At 35.8% G+C, this 17,621-nt stretch overlaps 3 protein-coding genes across 4 annotated transcripts; 1 reads left to right on the forward strand and 2 right to left on the reverse strand.

Annotated features, from left to right (window-relative positions):
* Positions 1 to 2,995: 2,995 nt before the first annotated feature.
* Positions 2,996 to 6,140, reverse strand: LOC145643031 (PKS-NRPS hybrid synthetase cheA-like). The gene is made up of 4 exons (XM_081694194.1): positions 6,069 to 6,140; positions 4,713 to 5,636; positions 3,807 to 4,623; positions 2,996 to 3,633 (listed from the first exon to the last, which is right to left on the reverse strand). The coding sequence occupies exons 1-4, from the start codon at positions 6,138 to 6,140 to the stop codon at positions 2,996 to 2,998; spliced, it is 2,451 nt and encodes an 816-aa protein (XP_081550320.1).
* Positions 6,141 to 6,539: 399 nt separating this feature from the next.
* Positions 6,540 to 13,078, forward strand: LOC145641855 (WAT1-related protein At5g40240-like). 2 transcript variants are annotated; one of them, XM_081692850.1, is made up of 8 exons: positions 6,540 to 6,979; positions 7,103 to 7,165; positions 7,708 to 7,824; positions 9,116 to 9,341; positions 9,445 to 9,603; positions 9,698 to 9,849; positions 10,315 to 10,502; positions 12,702 to 13,078. In XM_081692850.1, the coding sequence occupies exons 1-7, from the start codon at positions 6,786 to 6,788 to the stop codon at positions 10,481 to 10,483; spliced, it is 1,080 nt and encodes a 359-aa protein (XP_081548976.1). In that variant the 5' UTR covers positions 6,540 to 6,785; the 3' UTR covers positions 10,484 to 10,502; positions 12,702 to 13,078. The 2 variants fall into 2 exon arrangements, with proteins under 2 accessions (XP_081548976.1, XP_081548975.1); XM_081692849.1 differs by lacking the exon at positions 12,702 to 13,078 and adding an exon at positions 10,579 to 10,772 and having other exon boundaries at positions 6,542 to 6,979.
* Positions 10,911 to 15,868, reverse strand: LOC145641854 (uncharacterized). The gene is made up of 7 exons (XM_081692848.1): positions 15,655 to 15,868; positions 15,467 to 15,556; positions 15,116 to 15,292; positions 13,157 to 13,327; positions 12,681 to 12,920; positions 12,285 to 12,376; positions 10,911 to 12,187 (listed from the first exon to the last, which is right to left on the reverse strand). Exons 1-7 carry the CDS (start codon positions 15,737 to 15,739, stop codon positions 11,495 to 11,497), a joined length of 1,548 nt encoding a protein of 515 aa, XP_081548974.1. The 5' UTR covers positions 15,740 to 15,868; the 3' UTR covers positions 10,911 to 11,494.
* Between the last annotated feature and the right edge of the window lie 1,753 nt (positions 15,869 to 17,621).

Raw genomic sequence — 17,621 nt, forward strand, 5'->3', positions numbered from 1 at the left:
CAATCGCCGGCGGAGAAGAGGTTTGTTTTTTTTTTTTTTTTTTTCTGAAATCCAGGCAAACGCCTGATTTTTTCGCACAACCATGGCTAAAACGCCTAGTTCGTGCGTACAACCGTGTGGTTGTACGAAAAATCTGGGCGGTTGAGGTGAAACGCCCAGTTTTTTCGTACAACCACACGGTTGTACGCACGAACCAGGTGTTTCAGCCATGGTTGTTCGAAAAAACTGGGCGTTTGCCTGGTTTTTTATTTTTTATTTTTTAAATTCATTTTATATTTTTTTTTGGTATTGGGTTTTAATTGCTTGGCTTTCAATTTGTAAATTCGTTGTTGTTATTATTATTAAGAACTGTTTGGAAATTGGAAATTAAATAATCAACTAAAGTTCAAGATTTTTGGGTTTTAATCAACTAAAGTGAAGGACTTCAATTGCTTGGTTTTTAGTTGTTGATTTTGGGATTTGTTAGTGTAGATTTAATTTTTGTAATGCTTTAATTGGGAATTTTGAGAATTTTCGTGATGTTTAGTTTGAAGTTTTGTTGATATTTTGGGTGGTTTGTGTTGATATATAGTTGATGAGGATTAAATATGATTTCGAATTCATCTATATGAAAATACTTGTTGATTATTAGAAATATTTAGTTGTTAATTATTAGAAATATTAGTTGGTTGATTTTGTTAGTATTAATGCCATTTTATTCTTAATTTAGAATGTAGTCGAGGGTTCTGGTCCACGGCATGCTAGATCACGCGGCATTAACGCGTCGATTAGGAGAGATAGGGGGCCGGGGATTAGTATACGGGAAGGTAGTTCTTTACCGGAGCGCGACAGAGAAGTGGGTAGTTCTAGGACTTATTTGGATGAGCGGGAGGGAGCCGGTCCTAATCCTTTGTTGAGGACTACTAGCTCGGTTTCGGGTTCAGGTTCGAGATACGATGATGATGGACCTGAGGACGATGATGTTGATGTTGATGCTGATGCTGATGCTGAGGAGCAGCCGACTGTTGTGACGAGAGGTCCTAATGGGAGATTTACGAGTTCACGACCACCTCGATCTGTAGCGCCTTGGCTTGTTCAGGGGCCGATGGACGGTGGACCCGATGTTGGGACCGTTATTCCTAGTTTTGGGGCCCATGTTGCTCGATATATTTGGGACGGGCATGATCGACGGTTTTTGCGGTGTCATACTAGAGCTAGTGTGTGTAGATTGTTGAGTGAATGGATGGAGGGATTTACGGCAGACACTGCTACGCGGATACGACAGACTGGGTTGTCGCACCTGCCGAGCATTATGCACGACCACCTTGATTTTCCGCTGATTTATGCTTTTGTGGAGAGATGGTAGCCAGATACAAACACCTTCCACCTACCTTTTGGTGAGATGACCATCATGTTGCACGACGTTTACCACATACTTGGTATTCGGGTTGAAGGTGATATGGTTGTCGAGGATCTATCTAGTGACCGGTATAGGACATTTGCAGCTGAGTTGTTACAGTTGACTACAGAGGAGCTACAGGTCAAGACTCAAACTGCCATATATAGGAATGGTGGCGTCCATACTGACCAGATTTTTGATAGGTGTCGTACTGTAGAGACTACAGAGGAGGTTCAGGTCATTGGTTACATGTGGGTCCTTTTGGGTAACACGCTCTTTACTGACAAGAGCGGTTGTCGTACCCACCCTTCTTTTCTCACTGATTTGTTTGTGGACCATAACCTGGAGAGGTTGACGAGATACTCCTGGGGTTCAGCCACACTAGCGTACTTGTATCGTCAGCTCGGGCATGCCACCCGAAATGGATGTGATTCTATCGCGGGTTGTCTAACTCTTCTCCAGTCTTAGATATATGAGTACTTTCCATGTTTTCGGCCTCACCAGGGTGTGTTGACGCGAGACGTTCCATATGCACGTGCAGGGTTATGGGATGTTGGTATGGCGTGGAAGCATCAACAGCGTCTCGTGTCCTTTCGTACTCGACTTGACCAGCTGGGTGACCATGAGGTATAAGTAGATACGTAATACTATTTGTTTTACAATGCTTTAATTTACAGTTGATTTACTCTTGTATTAATTTGTAGGTATGCTGGTTGCCGTACGGAGCTTTTCCTGCATTACAGGTGCCTAGGACTGCGTTTACTGGATGTATTCGATATCGAGGCATCATAGAGCCATATATGCCCGGTCGAGTTGTTCGACAGTTGGGGTTTATACAGGAGGTTCCCGGTGACATGATTAGGCCTGATGATGCTCATAGATCAGTTAGTGTTAAGTCTTATAGGGTCAGTTTTTCAGCTCAGATGACTACTCGCATGTGGAATGGTTTTGTTCCCGGTGCTGCGTTCAGTCTTCTGCTTGGTGGATATACAAGAGTTCCGCCTGGCGGACATACTTGTGCACCTGACTACCTATCATGGTTTAGAAGAGTTAGTCATCCTATCGTCACTCCTAATGTTGAGGATGATCACGGTCTTCCTGAGAGGACCAACGTTGATTACGTAAGTTTTTTATTACTTGTTTTTTTTTTATTTAATTTTTTTTCCTATTATTATTAATACAATTATAATTGTTTATGCAATGGGTAGGACGATTCATGGTTACAGCACAGTGATCACTTAGTGAGTACCCTACACTATCGAGAGACACCAGAGCAATGTTGGAGCAAGTGATTTCTGATTGGAATGCAATAAATGGACTTGCTGATTAGTTGTAATATTTATTTGTAGCTTGGACTTTATTTTTTTATTAGACTATGTTTTGGATGTTGACTATGTTTTGGATGTTGTTAGTGGCCATTTAAGTTTTACACATTTGTTGGAAATAATCAAGTTGACATTTATGTTTGAGTTATTTTTTTTTATTTTTTTTATTTTCTAATAGACTGTGTACTTGCTTCACAAAAGAAATGCTTAAAATAAATTAAAAAAATAACCATGTTTATTAATAAAGTTAAAATAAAGTTGAATCAAAATCCACAACAATACTCAACGGTACTCAAGAGTTGATTAATGTCTGCCACAATTGAAGCCTTCTATCGTACCTTCTCTCCCACCCGTTTACACTTGCCTGTCGAGCGTTAAACCACATTGGTGAAATTGGAGGTAGTGGGTGGTCATGTTCCATATGCAACCGAATGAAATGCGATCCACCAACAGTTCTAATCACAAACTCCCCAGAAGTCCTATCTAAAGGTCCACGATTGTTCAACGGCAAAACAGTAGTAGATGGATAGTAGCTCGACGGTCTATTTCCTACTCCATAACAAATCGCCACCACATTCCATAATGTGGCAATAGCAAAAAAATCCTGTTGTGCTACCATCCAGTGCTCCTCTCCACACGCATCACCATCCCATCTAATCCGGTCTATCTCCCTTTGCAGTCCTGAACCAACCCCTTGGCCCCATATGTCGTAGTAAATCATGCTGTACAGCCAAGGGTGAGAACCAACCTCATTTGCCATTTGATGCCGAACTAATCGCCACTCCTCCTGAGTTCCGCACAATAAATCTGCTACGCAACGAAATCCGCAGTTCCCATCACCAATTACATCCTTAACACCTACGACGTAAGGCCAAATGATGTTGGGAATAGCGTAGCTGTATCTGCATTGGCGCATGTCGAACCCAATACCTACAAAATTAAAAACATAATATGACATATAGTTAAATTAAAATTTAGGATGAATAAACATATTATTTAAATCGATGATCACCTGTATTAGATGGGGGTGGTCTACTTCTAGATCGATTCTCTCGCCCACTACGTTCAACATGCTAAAAAAAATGAAGGATCCCGCCTATTACGATTCTCGGGTGGTCGTCCCCTTACACGGGGGTTGACTCTAGGCTCCTGAAGGTCATCGTAGTTAGGATCCATCTCACCCTCAATAACTCGTGACACGTGCCTAAGCATCACAGGATCACTGGCAATAACCTGATCAACAAGGGTGCGAAAATGAGCTCGATCCTCATCATTTTCATCAACTATATTAGGAATGTCGACACCATCTCCAATGACAAGGGTCTTCCAAAATGGATGAATATTCTTAGAATACAACCCTTTCCCTGCAGCAATCGAGTCATATATTTGGCACGCACAAGGTAAGCCGTGGATAGTACGTAGAGCACACCCACAGCGTCGATGAATATCCGTACTCAAGCCTCGCATTCTGTTTGTCTCACCGAGAAGAATAGACAGACAATAGTGGGATACCTTTCCGTTCAGCTGATGTAAAGGCTTATGCTTGTACTTCTGACCATGACTTGTTCTACATGCCTCCAATCCATTACGAATGGCTATGATCTTGTTCTCAATCGAGCAGTGCACTTGAGCCCAAACCGTGTCCAAAGAGCCTGTTGAACTGTCAATCCAACACTTCAATGCTGAATGTTGGCTCTCAACCCTGCAGTTGTTAACATTGCCAAAGTGTAGTACCTGGTTTGTCCAAAACAATACAAACTTCTCCTTGTGTACGAGCCAAGTGTCCATAACATATTCAATCACTTTCGGCCATCGACTCCACTTGGTTTTCAGCACTGCAAGTTCTCTGTTATATGCCTCTTCAGATGTAGCATTAATCACAAGCCTCCACCTCCCATTTTTGAACTTGGCACCAATCTCCTTTTTTTTTCAAACATGGAAGTAACCTTCGCCTCAACATCTTTGTTAATATGCCACACACACAACATGTGTCTTGTGTTTGGAAACACGCTCTTCAACGCTGCACAAAGGCCAAGCTCCCTATCTGTCAGTAGTACCGATGGCTCTCTATGATGACCGATCAACAACCTCAAGCACTCAAGCACCCACCGATAACTTTCCTGAGACTCTGACCTCATGAATGCGTATGCAATAAGAAAGTTTTGATTAGTCGGTGTAACCCCAACAATCTCAAAGAATGGCATGCCGTATCGATTCGTCTTGTAAGTGGAATCCATACCTATCACGTACGGGTATGTGCGAAGCAAATTTGTCATGATCGGGTGTGCCATGAAAGCATGTTGCAACACATTGTTGGAATCAGTAAAAACCCAAGTGAGGTATTTGCTCTGTCTGGCCAAATGAAGCACCTGGTGAACTACTTCTCTTCCTTCAAATTGCTCCATTCTTATTTTACTTCTGCAGTTGTAGACATGCCTGATGTTAGGATGGTCTCCGGAAAACTTTTCTACAAGAGTTCTCATGATATGTCGAGGTGGCACCTGTGCCTGAGTCATGTCACGCACTACCTGCTTAGCAGCAATACTAAGACCACTAATTTGTCGATGTCCCTCGGGATAAACAACCAAAGAATGATTGTGAGTTCCGTTCAAGCAACTAAGCTTCCAACCATTTACTACTCTGACATACTCAACCTTGAGTTTGAAGGGACAATTGTTTGCCTTGCTTTTGGTGTCTTTGCATATCGCGTTCATCATGTCTCTTATCATGCCCTTTTTTCCACGATCACAACTCACATATCGATACGGTCGACCACTCCGATCGGTCTTGTAAGAAGCCTTCACTAACATAAATCCGACCGGTCGACAAACATTTTGTGCCCATAGAACAGCATCCTCAAAACTCGGAAACACTTCGTTTGTCAAAAAATGTCCACTATAGTCCACACCGTCACCATCCTCGGACTCACAATCCTATATAAATATTAATAAAAGTTAGAACCAAAGAACACGACTAATAATAATAACAACAATAACAATACAACTAATTATAAAAAAAACTTTCAACCATAATAATGACAATAACAATAATAATAACAATAACAATAATAATAATAATAATAATAATAATAATAATATTTACTAATTTTAATAACAATAATAATTTCGAAAGTATAAAATCCAATGACAATCAACCAATACGTGAAATAAAAAAAAAAAGAAAAAAAAAAGAAAAATCGAAACCCAGGAAACGCCTAGGATTTTCGAATGACCTAGGCTGAAACGCCTAGTTTTTTCGAAACATCCTAGGATATTCGAAAAAACTAGGCGTTTCAGCCTAGGTCATTCGAAAATCCTAGGCGTTTCCTGGGTTTCGATTTTTTTAAAAAAATTAACGCAACGTACCGATTCTGATCGGTTCGACGAGCCTTCGGCAAGCGTCAAAGGTTGTGTTTCTGGTATTTCGTTGTTGTCCATAAGATCTAATGAAATTGATTTTGCAAAATTTATAAAATTTGTTTGATTTCACGGTGGTTGGGGTGGTTGTCCAATGAAGGTCGGTGGCCGTTCACCACTAGAGAGAGCGGTAAAAAATTTTGTATCCAGTAAAAGTATGAAATTAAGGTAAAATTAATTATTTTTATAATCGTTATAATAATGTTAAATACGTAATTTAATTTCATTTTGCGGGCGTTAGTTAGAAAATCGAGGGCGATATTTAAAAACCAACAATGAAAAACGAACTATATTAAGCATTGACAACTAATTTTTCGGAAATTTATGTATTTGGTCTTTTTTTGTTTACCTATCTGGTTAATATTATAACACAAAGTCCATCCCATAACCTCAATTGACAAATGCGGTATTAGAGCACCTCTTTCTACCACAAAATAAATCAATAAAATCAGATACATTGAAAGACAGATATAACCCACCACCCCACGGCCAACGGGCCCACACCAATAAAATCTCTTTCAAATCCGCCAGATTTCTCATTTGCAATTCTTATACAGTCAACTCCAACAAAATTGTCATCTGAAAATTCAATTCATAAAATCATCACCAAAAAAATCTCTCTTTTGTTCAATTTGTTTTCAGTTTTCACCCTGAAAATTAGAGAAAATGAGTTGGATGTCAATGATAATGGGGGCAGCCCCATTTATGGTGATGATAATAGTGGAATGTGTTGAAGTTGGATTATCAACTCTTAGTAAAGCAGCAATGGTCAAAGGAATGAGCAACTTTGTTTTCATTGTTTATTACAATGCTCTTGGTACCCTTATTCTTCTACCTGTGTTTCTGTACAACATTTTCAGGTTGGTAATTTTCCTTTGGTTAATTAGTTTCCTGATTTTCTAATTGTATTTTTGTTGTTAATTTCCTATGATAATTGGGTGTGATTGATTTTGTTAATTTATTAATTCATTGGTTTTATGCAGAGGGAAGGGAGTTCGGATCACATTTTCACTCCTTTATAAATTCTTTCTTCTTGGATTAATTGGGTGAGTTCTATAAATTTTTGGGTCTTTATTTGTATGAGTTGTATCTCTTAAGGGGCTGTTTGGTTGCCAAAGAAAAACACGGGAATTTAGAAATCCTAGGAATTGAAATTTTTTGAAGTTGTTTGGTTAACAAATTCATGGGAAGTAGAAATTTCCATGAATTTCCATGTTCCACAAAATGAGGGAAGTTAATTGGTAAGTGGAACTTCCCATGGGAATTCCACTTTCCTTAGTTAACCAAATAATTTTTAGAATTTCTTCCACTTCCATTAGTTAACCAAACAATTTTTAGAATTTCCTTGGAATTCAATTTGGGAAATCAATTTTCCAAGGAATTTGCAATTCCTACCTTCAACCAAACGAGCCTTAATATTAATAAAGTATGCAAATAGTGCAAAATTCAGTAAATAATAAAAAAGGGTAAAAAATTTTCACTGTTAGAATTATTTTAGATGTTTGAAAATTTAATTAGATGTGTTAGAATTATTAACTTTTTTTTTTTGGTTGATAATGGAGTTTTTGATTTTTCTAATATATGGCAGGATTTGTTTGTTGCAGATATGTGCCTACACTGGCATCAGCTATAGTTCTCCAACTCTAGCAGCAGCTATTGGCAATCTTATTCCAGTTTTCACATTCATCTTAGCTGTCATTTTGAGGTAAGGATTGATATAAAATTTTGGATTATTATTGTTGTTACTTTCATATAGATCAACTTGAAGAAAATGATAGGGTACTTGTTGTTAGAGTTAGATTTCATTTGATGAAGAAGTGAGTTCGAATTTTGCTTCTGTTGGTGTTGAATAAGATGTTTCACAAATTAACACTGATATGTGATTCATAAACAAATTTGGGGTCTTGTATCTTTTTGTAAATGATTCTGTTATATTTTCAAAGAGGGCACAATTTTAGCTATCCTTGATTTGTTTTATAAATATAATAAAAATCATGTATTACAGTATTAGGAATACTTGCAAACATGAGGACAACAAATATGGCTAAGTATTAGGAATACTTATTCATGTCATATGTTGAAGGCTGAAGCTTCACAGAAGGAGAATTGACAATGGAAAACCACGTGGGAAGGAAATATTATTGAATGGTGTCTACCCTCAAAACTACCAAATCATCGGTGGTCCTAACCTATAAGTGCTCAAAAACCGCACTACTAAATTTCACAAACTACTATCACTGGATCTTCACAAATTTAATAGTTGTGCTAAATTTGGATGTGGGAGTTCCACGCGATCAAGTAGCCATGAATCATGTTTGGTATAAAAATTTTCAGCTTCAAAGCCAAAATGATAAATTTGCTTGGGGTAGCTTATTCTGATTGGCTTTCGGCTGTTTTGCCAAAATTATCTATTATGCATACATACAAACATCTTTGAGAGCAATTAATGAGTGAACAAACCAATTGAAGCTGCTAATGCTAATAGGAAGTTAAACAAATGTTAAGCAGGCCAAAAAAACATGGAACAACTGCACTGTCTGCATGGTGCTGCTTGATGTAGTGCATGATGACTACAAATCAAAGTATTGTGCAGCCACATTGCTTTGTCTTTGATCTGATATTGTGTCCTAACCATCCCTGAACACTTTGGAGTCCATCTCCCACGCTGAGTTTATTGCTCACGGACGTATTCTCAAGCTCGTTTTTTGGGGACCTTAATTAAGCAGCAAAAACAGCAGCAGCAGCAGTTGTAGTAGTAGAAGGAAAACAGATTGTTATTGTGAAAGAGTGTAGTAAAATTATAGAGAAGACTGGGAATTATAATTTCATCACTTAAATCTGTACTCTTACTTTCTGTTCACCTGTTTAAGCATGCTTCTTGAAGCTAACTTCCATTTTTGGGTTTGATTTTGATAGTTTATCTGCATGAAATTATGCATGTGTTTCTCTTGATGGAGGAGAAAGCTTATAAGTTTAATTACACAACAATTGTGAAGGATGGAGAAGCTTGACTTGAGGAATCTCAGCAGCCAAGCAAAATGCTTAGGCACGATTGTTGCAATATCTGGAGCAATGGTGGTAACTCTCTACAAAGGGCCTCCATTGATAACTCAAACTCCCGATGCATCTAATAAGCTTCTTGCAATGCCAGTAAATTGGACTCTTGGTGGCCTTCTTTTGGCAATTACTTCTTTATTGTCATCAACAGGCAACATTCTTCAGGTCAATATTGTCTTTTCACTATATATATATGTGGCATACTGCTACATGGAACGGGACTTTTACACTGATTTAACTTTATTTATTTATTTTTTTTTTTTCCCAGACAGCTACCGCTAAGGAATGCCCAGATGAGCTGACTCTAGTCTTCTTCTACAGTTTATTTGGGACACTGCAATCTGCTGCTGTTTCTGTCTTTGTGGAGAGTGACCCAAAAAAATGGATATTGCATCATAGGATTGAGATCATTGCTATAATCTATGCAGTAAGAAATTTTTGTAACATAATTTTTATCATTATATTCATAATTTGATTGATTCTTTCCAATCATCAATCTTATAATCATTTGTTGATTGTAGGCAGTAACAACCACTGTTTTTCGCAATACTGTCATTACATGGTGCCTACGTGAAAAGGGGCCTGTCTATGTAGTTTCTTACAAGCCTTTAGCCATTGTCGTTGCAATGATCATGGGGTTGGTGTTTCTAGGGGATAACCTCTATCTTGGAAGGTATGTATAATAACCATTCCCTTTAATTTTCTTATGTTTACATTTCTATTAACAATTGACACAGATGCCTCGGAAAATTTGCGGATCCATTTTCTCTCTTCCTTTGTGATCCTTTTGGTGGGGCAAGGGGATAAAGGAGGGAAATACCTTATGAGGAAGTTCAGCTAGAAATGAAGAAAAAAAAAAAAAAAAACAGAAAAGAAATGAAGGACTATTACTAATTGAATTTTCGTAGATTGATGTTAACTTCAGAATTCAGTATTTGTTGTTAAAACCAAGCTATAAACAAATTCCTTTTGTAAAATTTTAAACAAGACTAAAGCAAATTAAAAATATTATAGTTGGCTGAAATAATTTGTTGCAATGTTATACAAAGGCTTTCAGGCTTATATAGCAATAGTATATGATTATAAAAAAAAGTCTACAACAAAGCTGATTCCTGAGGTGTTATTATGTGGTGTGCAGTGTCATTGGATCAGTTGCAATTACTGCTGGATTTTATTCAGTCATTTGGGGACAAGCCAAAGAAAAGGATGATCTTGCTTCTGGCAATGTCAGTAAGTTAGAGTCAACAGGCGACCTAAATGTCTCTTTGTTAAAAAACACTGATGACAACACTTGTGGAAGTGCTTGATACAGTTGAAATTAAAAAGGTAATGTCATTACGAGCTACATTCCGTAAGTTCTATATGATAAGAAATTAAAAATACAATTTGATTCATAATACAGGTTGCTGGTAGAAATTTTGTTATTGAGCTTGCCTTCCTGTATGCTGCCATCCACTGGATTCATTTGCTATGTCCGTCTATACTACTAGTACCATATTTTCTTAGCAGCTTTTTTCTGTGAATTCTATCAATCTAACCTGTTTTTGAACCAAGCTAATCAAAACCTATCTTTATCAATCATATTCTTATTCTTTACCTCTAGGCCTTCTTTTAATCAATGTCTCGCATTTTGATTTATAATTGTTTCATTTATACTTAGGACGTGTTTGGTATGAATATTGGATATGGAGTGGAAAAGAAACATAGGGGGAAAAATTAATCATTTGACTCTTACCTATTCATTTGTCTGATGTAACCATGAAAAAAACTTAAACCTAACTCCCTTTCTTTTTGTTTGAGGAGGATAAGGGTAATTGTTTCCTTAGAGAGGTAAAAAATAGGTGGAAATCATTACCTTTAGGAAATAGTAATAAGTTACCCAAACCTTCTAACCAAACACTTGGTAACAATAATGGTTTAACTTATTGGATACAAGTGCGTGGAAGTCTAGCTAGCATCTCTTCTTAAGTCCAATTTGAAGTATAGTTATACTCTACTTGACCTTGTATTTGCTATGCCAAGAACACTAAATCCTTTCTCCTTACTTTGTGATTTGTTTCATCGTCCACGCTCTTGTCAGATATATGAAGTGGTATACTTGGGCACTAAAGATAATAGAAGAGTTGATGTATCATAGTTTATACTGAAAACAATCTTCTCCTCTTAATGATTGTAATCTCTCCACACAAAACTTAGACAACACACAACAGTGCTATACTACGTAATATATGATCTTCTCATAGCTGTACCGAGAATAGCACCAAAACTTTCTTATAAATTTGTAAATTCATATAGTATACATTGTAACTTGTTTAAGATCAGGAATAGCTATATGATGAGTAACCCATGTAATTCAACCGAGGCCGTACATTTTGGTGATTATAAACAGGGTCACTATAATCAACAGCTTTTATCACCATTGCTTCACGCCTTCCATCTTGTTCTTGAACTGCTCCAAATACTATCTCACTCTTGTCTGAGCCCTTCTCACCAGCTGCTTTTGTATTAGACTTAATATTCCTCTGTTGCGGCTTCTGCTGCTGTTCCTGCTCCTGCTGCAGCTCTTGTTGTTGAGGAATCATCCCCTGACGCTGATGAAAATCAGTATCTCGTTCTTCATAATAACCCTGTCTTTGTCTTAGTTGCTGTTGGGGGTATGGTTTTCTCATGATAGAAGTCCTAGTTTCTACATTTTCTAGTCCTGGTGGCTCATCTCCATAATTAGTTTGCATAGGCCATGAATGATCTGGATGCCTGTTTAGTTGCTGGAAATGTCTCAGATGATCATGATATCGTGTTTTCCTCTTTCTGAAACCCGAAAATAATAACCCTGCAAACACTTCAGCCACTGAGGAACTGGCATTGATTATAAGCCTTCCAAACGAGAATAATAAGCCTTCGTCCTCTTCACCATATTCATCTTCTGGGGGTATTAGTGGTGGCCTCACTGATTTTGGAGGTCTCTGATACGTTGCTGCGATAGCGTGGCTGTTTATTTGCATTCTTGGATCCTGGTGATAAAATCAGAATATCATAAAAGCATTAGTTAGAATGATTTGATTAGAATAGGTGCCTCAGTAGTTTGTAGTAATGTCTTGAGTTTTTTACTGATCTCTTGGTTGAAAATAAGGCTTGAACTCTCTGCTTGAGCAATGCCAACATGTATCCAAAGAACATAGCTGCAACAAGGACTATTACGCCTGAAATGATGAAGAAAGATTTCATAAATAGTTTGATAGAAGGCGTCGTACTTTCAATTTTTAGCAAGCTATTTCAGTCACAAATGCTCTAAATTTCCTCACAACCGTTTTAATGAAACTATGTTATATCTTGAAGGGAACATTTTTTGTAAAGGTAAAGATGTAATCAAGTTTTTGAGCTGAAAAAGATGGTTATAATGTCGCAGTTTCTAAGCTTTTTTTTATTTTTATTTTTATTTTATTTTTTCTTTTCTTTTTATATTTTTGACGGAAAAAGCTTTTGTTACTACTGTCTTGGCTATACCGAAATATAAGTTTTCCTCAGATTGCTGATGGTGTTGAACTGGTGGCTGCTCATAAGAACAATCAGCCTCATGGAGTTGTATTTCACGAATTGCTTGGTTTCCTCTATCCGTGACTAGGAGTGAGCAGCTACTTCGTACATACACTAGGTCGAAATCATCAGAAAACTTTGCATCTTCACTAGCTCCATCCATATGACTTCCTCCATGGCTCCTTTTTCCTCCTGCTATTGTAGTAATTCCTGAACAAATGAGAAAAAAAGCAAAATCATAGTCTTTATAAAAAGGATTCAATGACCACTGAACGAGGAATTGTGTGAGGTGAAACTTTCAGTAATGGTTATGCAGTGTGCCTGTAAGGGTGTTGTATGACTTGTATTTATCAACTTTGCCAGTATTACCCAAAAAGATCAAGTTTTCCTACCAGGTATACTAAACAGATATTTCTGTAAGTATTATAAAAAATACAAATCGATACCTGCATCAGTGATTTTCCTGATGGCCATATTCATGGTGTCAGCAATGTAGATGTTTCCGCTGTCATCGACTGTTAAACCTTTGGGGCCATACATTCTTGCATCTCTTAGTTTCCCATCTACGTGCCCTGTGTAGCCTTCGGGTGATCCTGCAATAATTTTTGGCCTGCTATCTGAAGAGATTTATGGTTTAAATTGTAAGTCAAGCTAAAGACTCAAAAACATCTACTGCATGTAAAATTATCAAAAGTGATAGAATATAGGATTAATCCTATGTTCTATTAAAAAGACTTGCATCAGTTGCTTGTCAAGAAAATTTAAAGCGATAAGCCCTCATTGATGTATTTAGCTCTAGGAATTAGGATAATTCAGTGATAAGCCCTCGTTGATAATTCAGTGATACTTAAGAACAGGTTCTTTTCACTTGTATTTAGCTCTAGGAATTAGGATAATTCAGATTTACTTTGATCGAGTAACTCATGTAACATCGACTGAATAACCCCATAACACTAATGAAGTAATCCTCATGCGGTGGCCAACCACAAGAATTTTTTTTGGGTTTTTCTATATAGTAACCCTGTTTTTTTTTTCACTTTTCTACGTTGTGGCCCAACATATATAACTTTCTACACTGTAACCCTAATATATTTTTTTTTTTCACATACGGTAACCTTGCCGTTAAAAATTTCTGTTAGTGGGGCCACTCTCCATTATTAATATTTTTTTTATTGATTTGCGCATTGAAAAATACTCCGTCAAAGGTTTCAAGGGTTATTTTGGCCCTTAAGGGTCCAAATTGAGCCCAAATTTGGCAAAAAAATAACGTAAATGCCTCGTTTTGTGTGTTAAAATGTGAACACGTAAATCGAGACATTTCTTAATAAGAAAAACGAGGCATTTACGTTATTTTTTTGTCAAATCTGAGCTCAATTTGGAACCCTAAGGGCCAAAACAGCTCCTAAAACCTTTGATGGAGTATTTTTCAACGCGCAAATCAATAAAAAAATACTAATAATGAAGAGTGGGCCTCACTAACGGAATTTTTTAACAGCAGGATAACAACAAGGTTATCGTATGGAAACAAAAAATATATTGGGGTTACAGTGTAGAAAGTGATATATGTTAGGGCACAACGTAGAAAAGTGAACAAAACAGGGTTAGTATATAGAAAAATCCATTTTTTTATTTTTTTATTTTGATCTAGTCGTATATATGGTTTAGTAAATTTATTTATGAAAATTGCCATTTCAATAAAATGGAGTTTATTTTCTGTTAGAACCATATCAATATTACAAAGAGAAGAAAAATTTGTACTATTTGGTTATGAAAGTAAAAGAATGATAGAAAAAATTCCCAAGATATGTAATTTATTGTACTTTTACAATTTAAAGAAGAGTCTTCTTCCTAACTAAAGTAACCCGACATTATCATCTTAAAAAGTTGGTCTAGACAAAATGCAAGTCCTCTTAAAAACTAATTGCCACAAATAAAGAGAATCTAGGATAAACTACAACACAAGTTTCAACTTTAACCCTTAAACAAGCTAGTAATATACTTCAAACTCTTTACACCAATTATTCTCTGAGCTTGCAAAAAGTTTTGGATTAATAAAATAACTTAGGTTATGGTTAAGGGAAAATATAATTGTTGTGTTATTTAAATAATGCCAACTCTCGAGAAGTTTAATGTCCACTTAAAATACTTAAAATCTCTTTATTTTCTACGCGTCCTTTTAAAATGCTAATTGTACAAGTATTTTGAATTTTAAAGCATGCATGATGTGTATATTAATTAATTTAATTATATTACAGAGCATTACTCATAAACTCTAAAGTCCTTTGAATTAGGAATATGATGTATAATGAAGAAATCACACAATAACTTTAAATTTAACATTTACATGGAATTATGATAATGGTTTTCAATTTACAAATACTGATCTAAAATCAATCAAGACTTACATCGAGACAATGGTATTGAAATCTTGTAAAGATTATTGTTGACAGAATCCAAAATTAGAAGCTCTCCTGTTGGAGATGCCTGAACAGAATAAGGCTCAATCCCAACCTTACTTCCATCAAAAACTGTCTCAACTGTATATCCAGCCTCGAATTTCATCAATGAACGACTTGAAACAGCTGAAATAAACACCCATTCATCAGTCTAATATAATGTAACATGCATTGCTGATGCATTACATCAGAACAGTGCAGGAAACACTTTCTCTGGATTAATAAAAGAACATGCACTGCTGATGCATTACATCAGCTGAAATTGAACTGATTCGAGTCGTCGTATAGTACATTTCTAACCTTTCTCTGGCTTAATGACTGGAGTTCTTAGAGACCAAAGCCATTTAAAGACAGTAGACATCACATTAGTGACGATACCAGCTACTATTCCTGACAACATACAAGAAAAAAGGCAAAAATTTGAAGTAGGCGGAAAATAAAATTAATTTTGTATTAAGGAAATTTTAACTGTAAGAGAGTTAACTTACTCCAAGGAGGAGATGCTGAAACAAATGATATATCATTAAAAAATATCAGAAATATGAAAAGAGAAATAACCCATTTCTTAGACATTTTGTTGGATGTTTCAATGAAGAAATTATTGATTTTAGTTTATGAAAAAGTATTGGAAGTTTATGTAAGTTTTTCCCATAAAATAGGAAAATAAAATATTTCTGTAAAAGGAAAGTTATATGTAGAAGATTGAAATATAAACATAGGAATTTTTCTGCCTTGAAATGAAAGAGGATGAGGGAGAAGGTCGGTTTATAAGAAAACTAAAAAATGTATGCAAGGAAAAAGCAATAGATATGCAACGATGGAATCATATGCTTTACAGCTCGTCTTGTGTGCGGCCGGCCACACCGTGTGACCACTTAAAGTAACCCCTATAACATTGATTAAGTAATCTCTGTAATACCAATCAAGTAACCCTTATAACAGTGACCGAGTAACTCTATAACAATGATGAAGTAACCCCTTTAACACTGATCAAGTAACCCTCATTACACTAGCAAAGTAACCCCTATAGTGGCTGGCCACACGGTGTGGCCAGCCACATATAAGACTATGTGTCTTGTTTATGTCTTTGTATTAATTGTGTCCCATTTAAACGTGTACACATTATTACACTAATTATGTGTATAACAATATACTCCTATAAAATGTAGGTTTTAACTAATCCTTTGGATTAATATATGTGGATTTAACTAATCCTTCAGATTAATTTATCCTTCAAATTTCATGTAATGAAAATTGAGATATCAAGTCATTGTATCACTTATATCGTATTTATAAGGGAACATATACAAAAGGGAGGATACTTGCTTGAGGAACAAGTCAACAAGACTCCTAAATACAATAAACTAGATTAAGGGCCTGTTCACAGTTACTTAATTTCAGTTTAATTCAGTTTAATTAAGCTCCAATCACTTTAGTTCACTTCAATTCAGTTTAGTTTAGCTCCAATCAGTTCAGTTTAGTTCCTAATTTCCCTCTCTCATAAAATATTCAGTTATGTTCAGCTCCAATTAGTTTAGTTTAGTTAAGTTCAATTCAGCTCAGTCCAGTAAATGTGAACAACCCTAAGTGCCGTGTCACGCACGTGTTTTACAAAATATTATAATGGTTATAATGTTAATTCAAAATCTACCAAATAATAATCCTCATATTTTTAAATGAAATTTTAATTTATACTCGGAATTGAGCCTCGAATCCGGATTAGACCAAAGGTAGAAGTAGAAGTAGAAGTGTAGAACACCTTAAAATAAAGTAAAAGATGTAGAATAATATTTTATACAATAAAAATATGAAAAATATGTGAATATTTTTTTAGCAAGTGAATCACAATTATAAAAGTGAATCAGAATTATATAAAGAAATGAATATACTTTTTTTAGGAAGTGAATAAAAAAACAAAGAAAAAATAGTTTTGGAGGGAAAAAAAGTACTTAGAAGTGACACGTATCATTCTTGGTGTTTGTTTTTGTATTATGTTATTGATATACATCTACAAAGAGAAAATATACAAATATGTGATTTTTAGTATAGCGAGAAGAATAAAAAGAATAGATGTTTAAAATATCACTTCTGCACAATCAGCTTTAGTACATTAACTAGATTAAACTCGTGCGTTGCACGATTTAAATAATTTTATTATTATGCATATGAAATAATTTTGTTATCATTATGCATAAAAATTTTAATTTTATCATTTGTTAAAAATGAGTGGCAATTATTTTTTAATAAAAAAATGTATAGTGTAGATTGAAATAATAATTGTTTTAAAAAAATTAAAATAATAATGACGGTTAATGACTTCATCAATAGAAAGGGAGGGAAACTTTTTAATGTGAGAATGACACGTAGGATAATTTAAGGGATGATAATGTTAGCAATGTTTTGTTTTAGTAATAGTTAATAGATTTGGCTCAACAAAGTTCTACCATGCATGCCG

This window comes from Chenopodium album, chromosome 8, assembly GCF_948465745.1.
Source record: "Chenopodium album chromosome 8, dcCheAlbu1.1, whole genome shotgun sequence".
NCBI lineage: Eukaryota > Viridiplantae > Streptophyta > Magnoliopsida > Caryophyllales > Amaranthaceae > Chenopodium > Chenopodium album.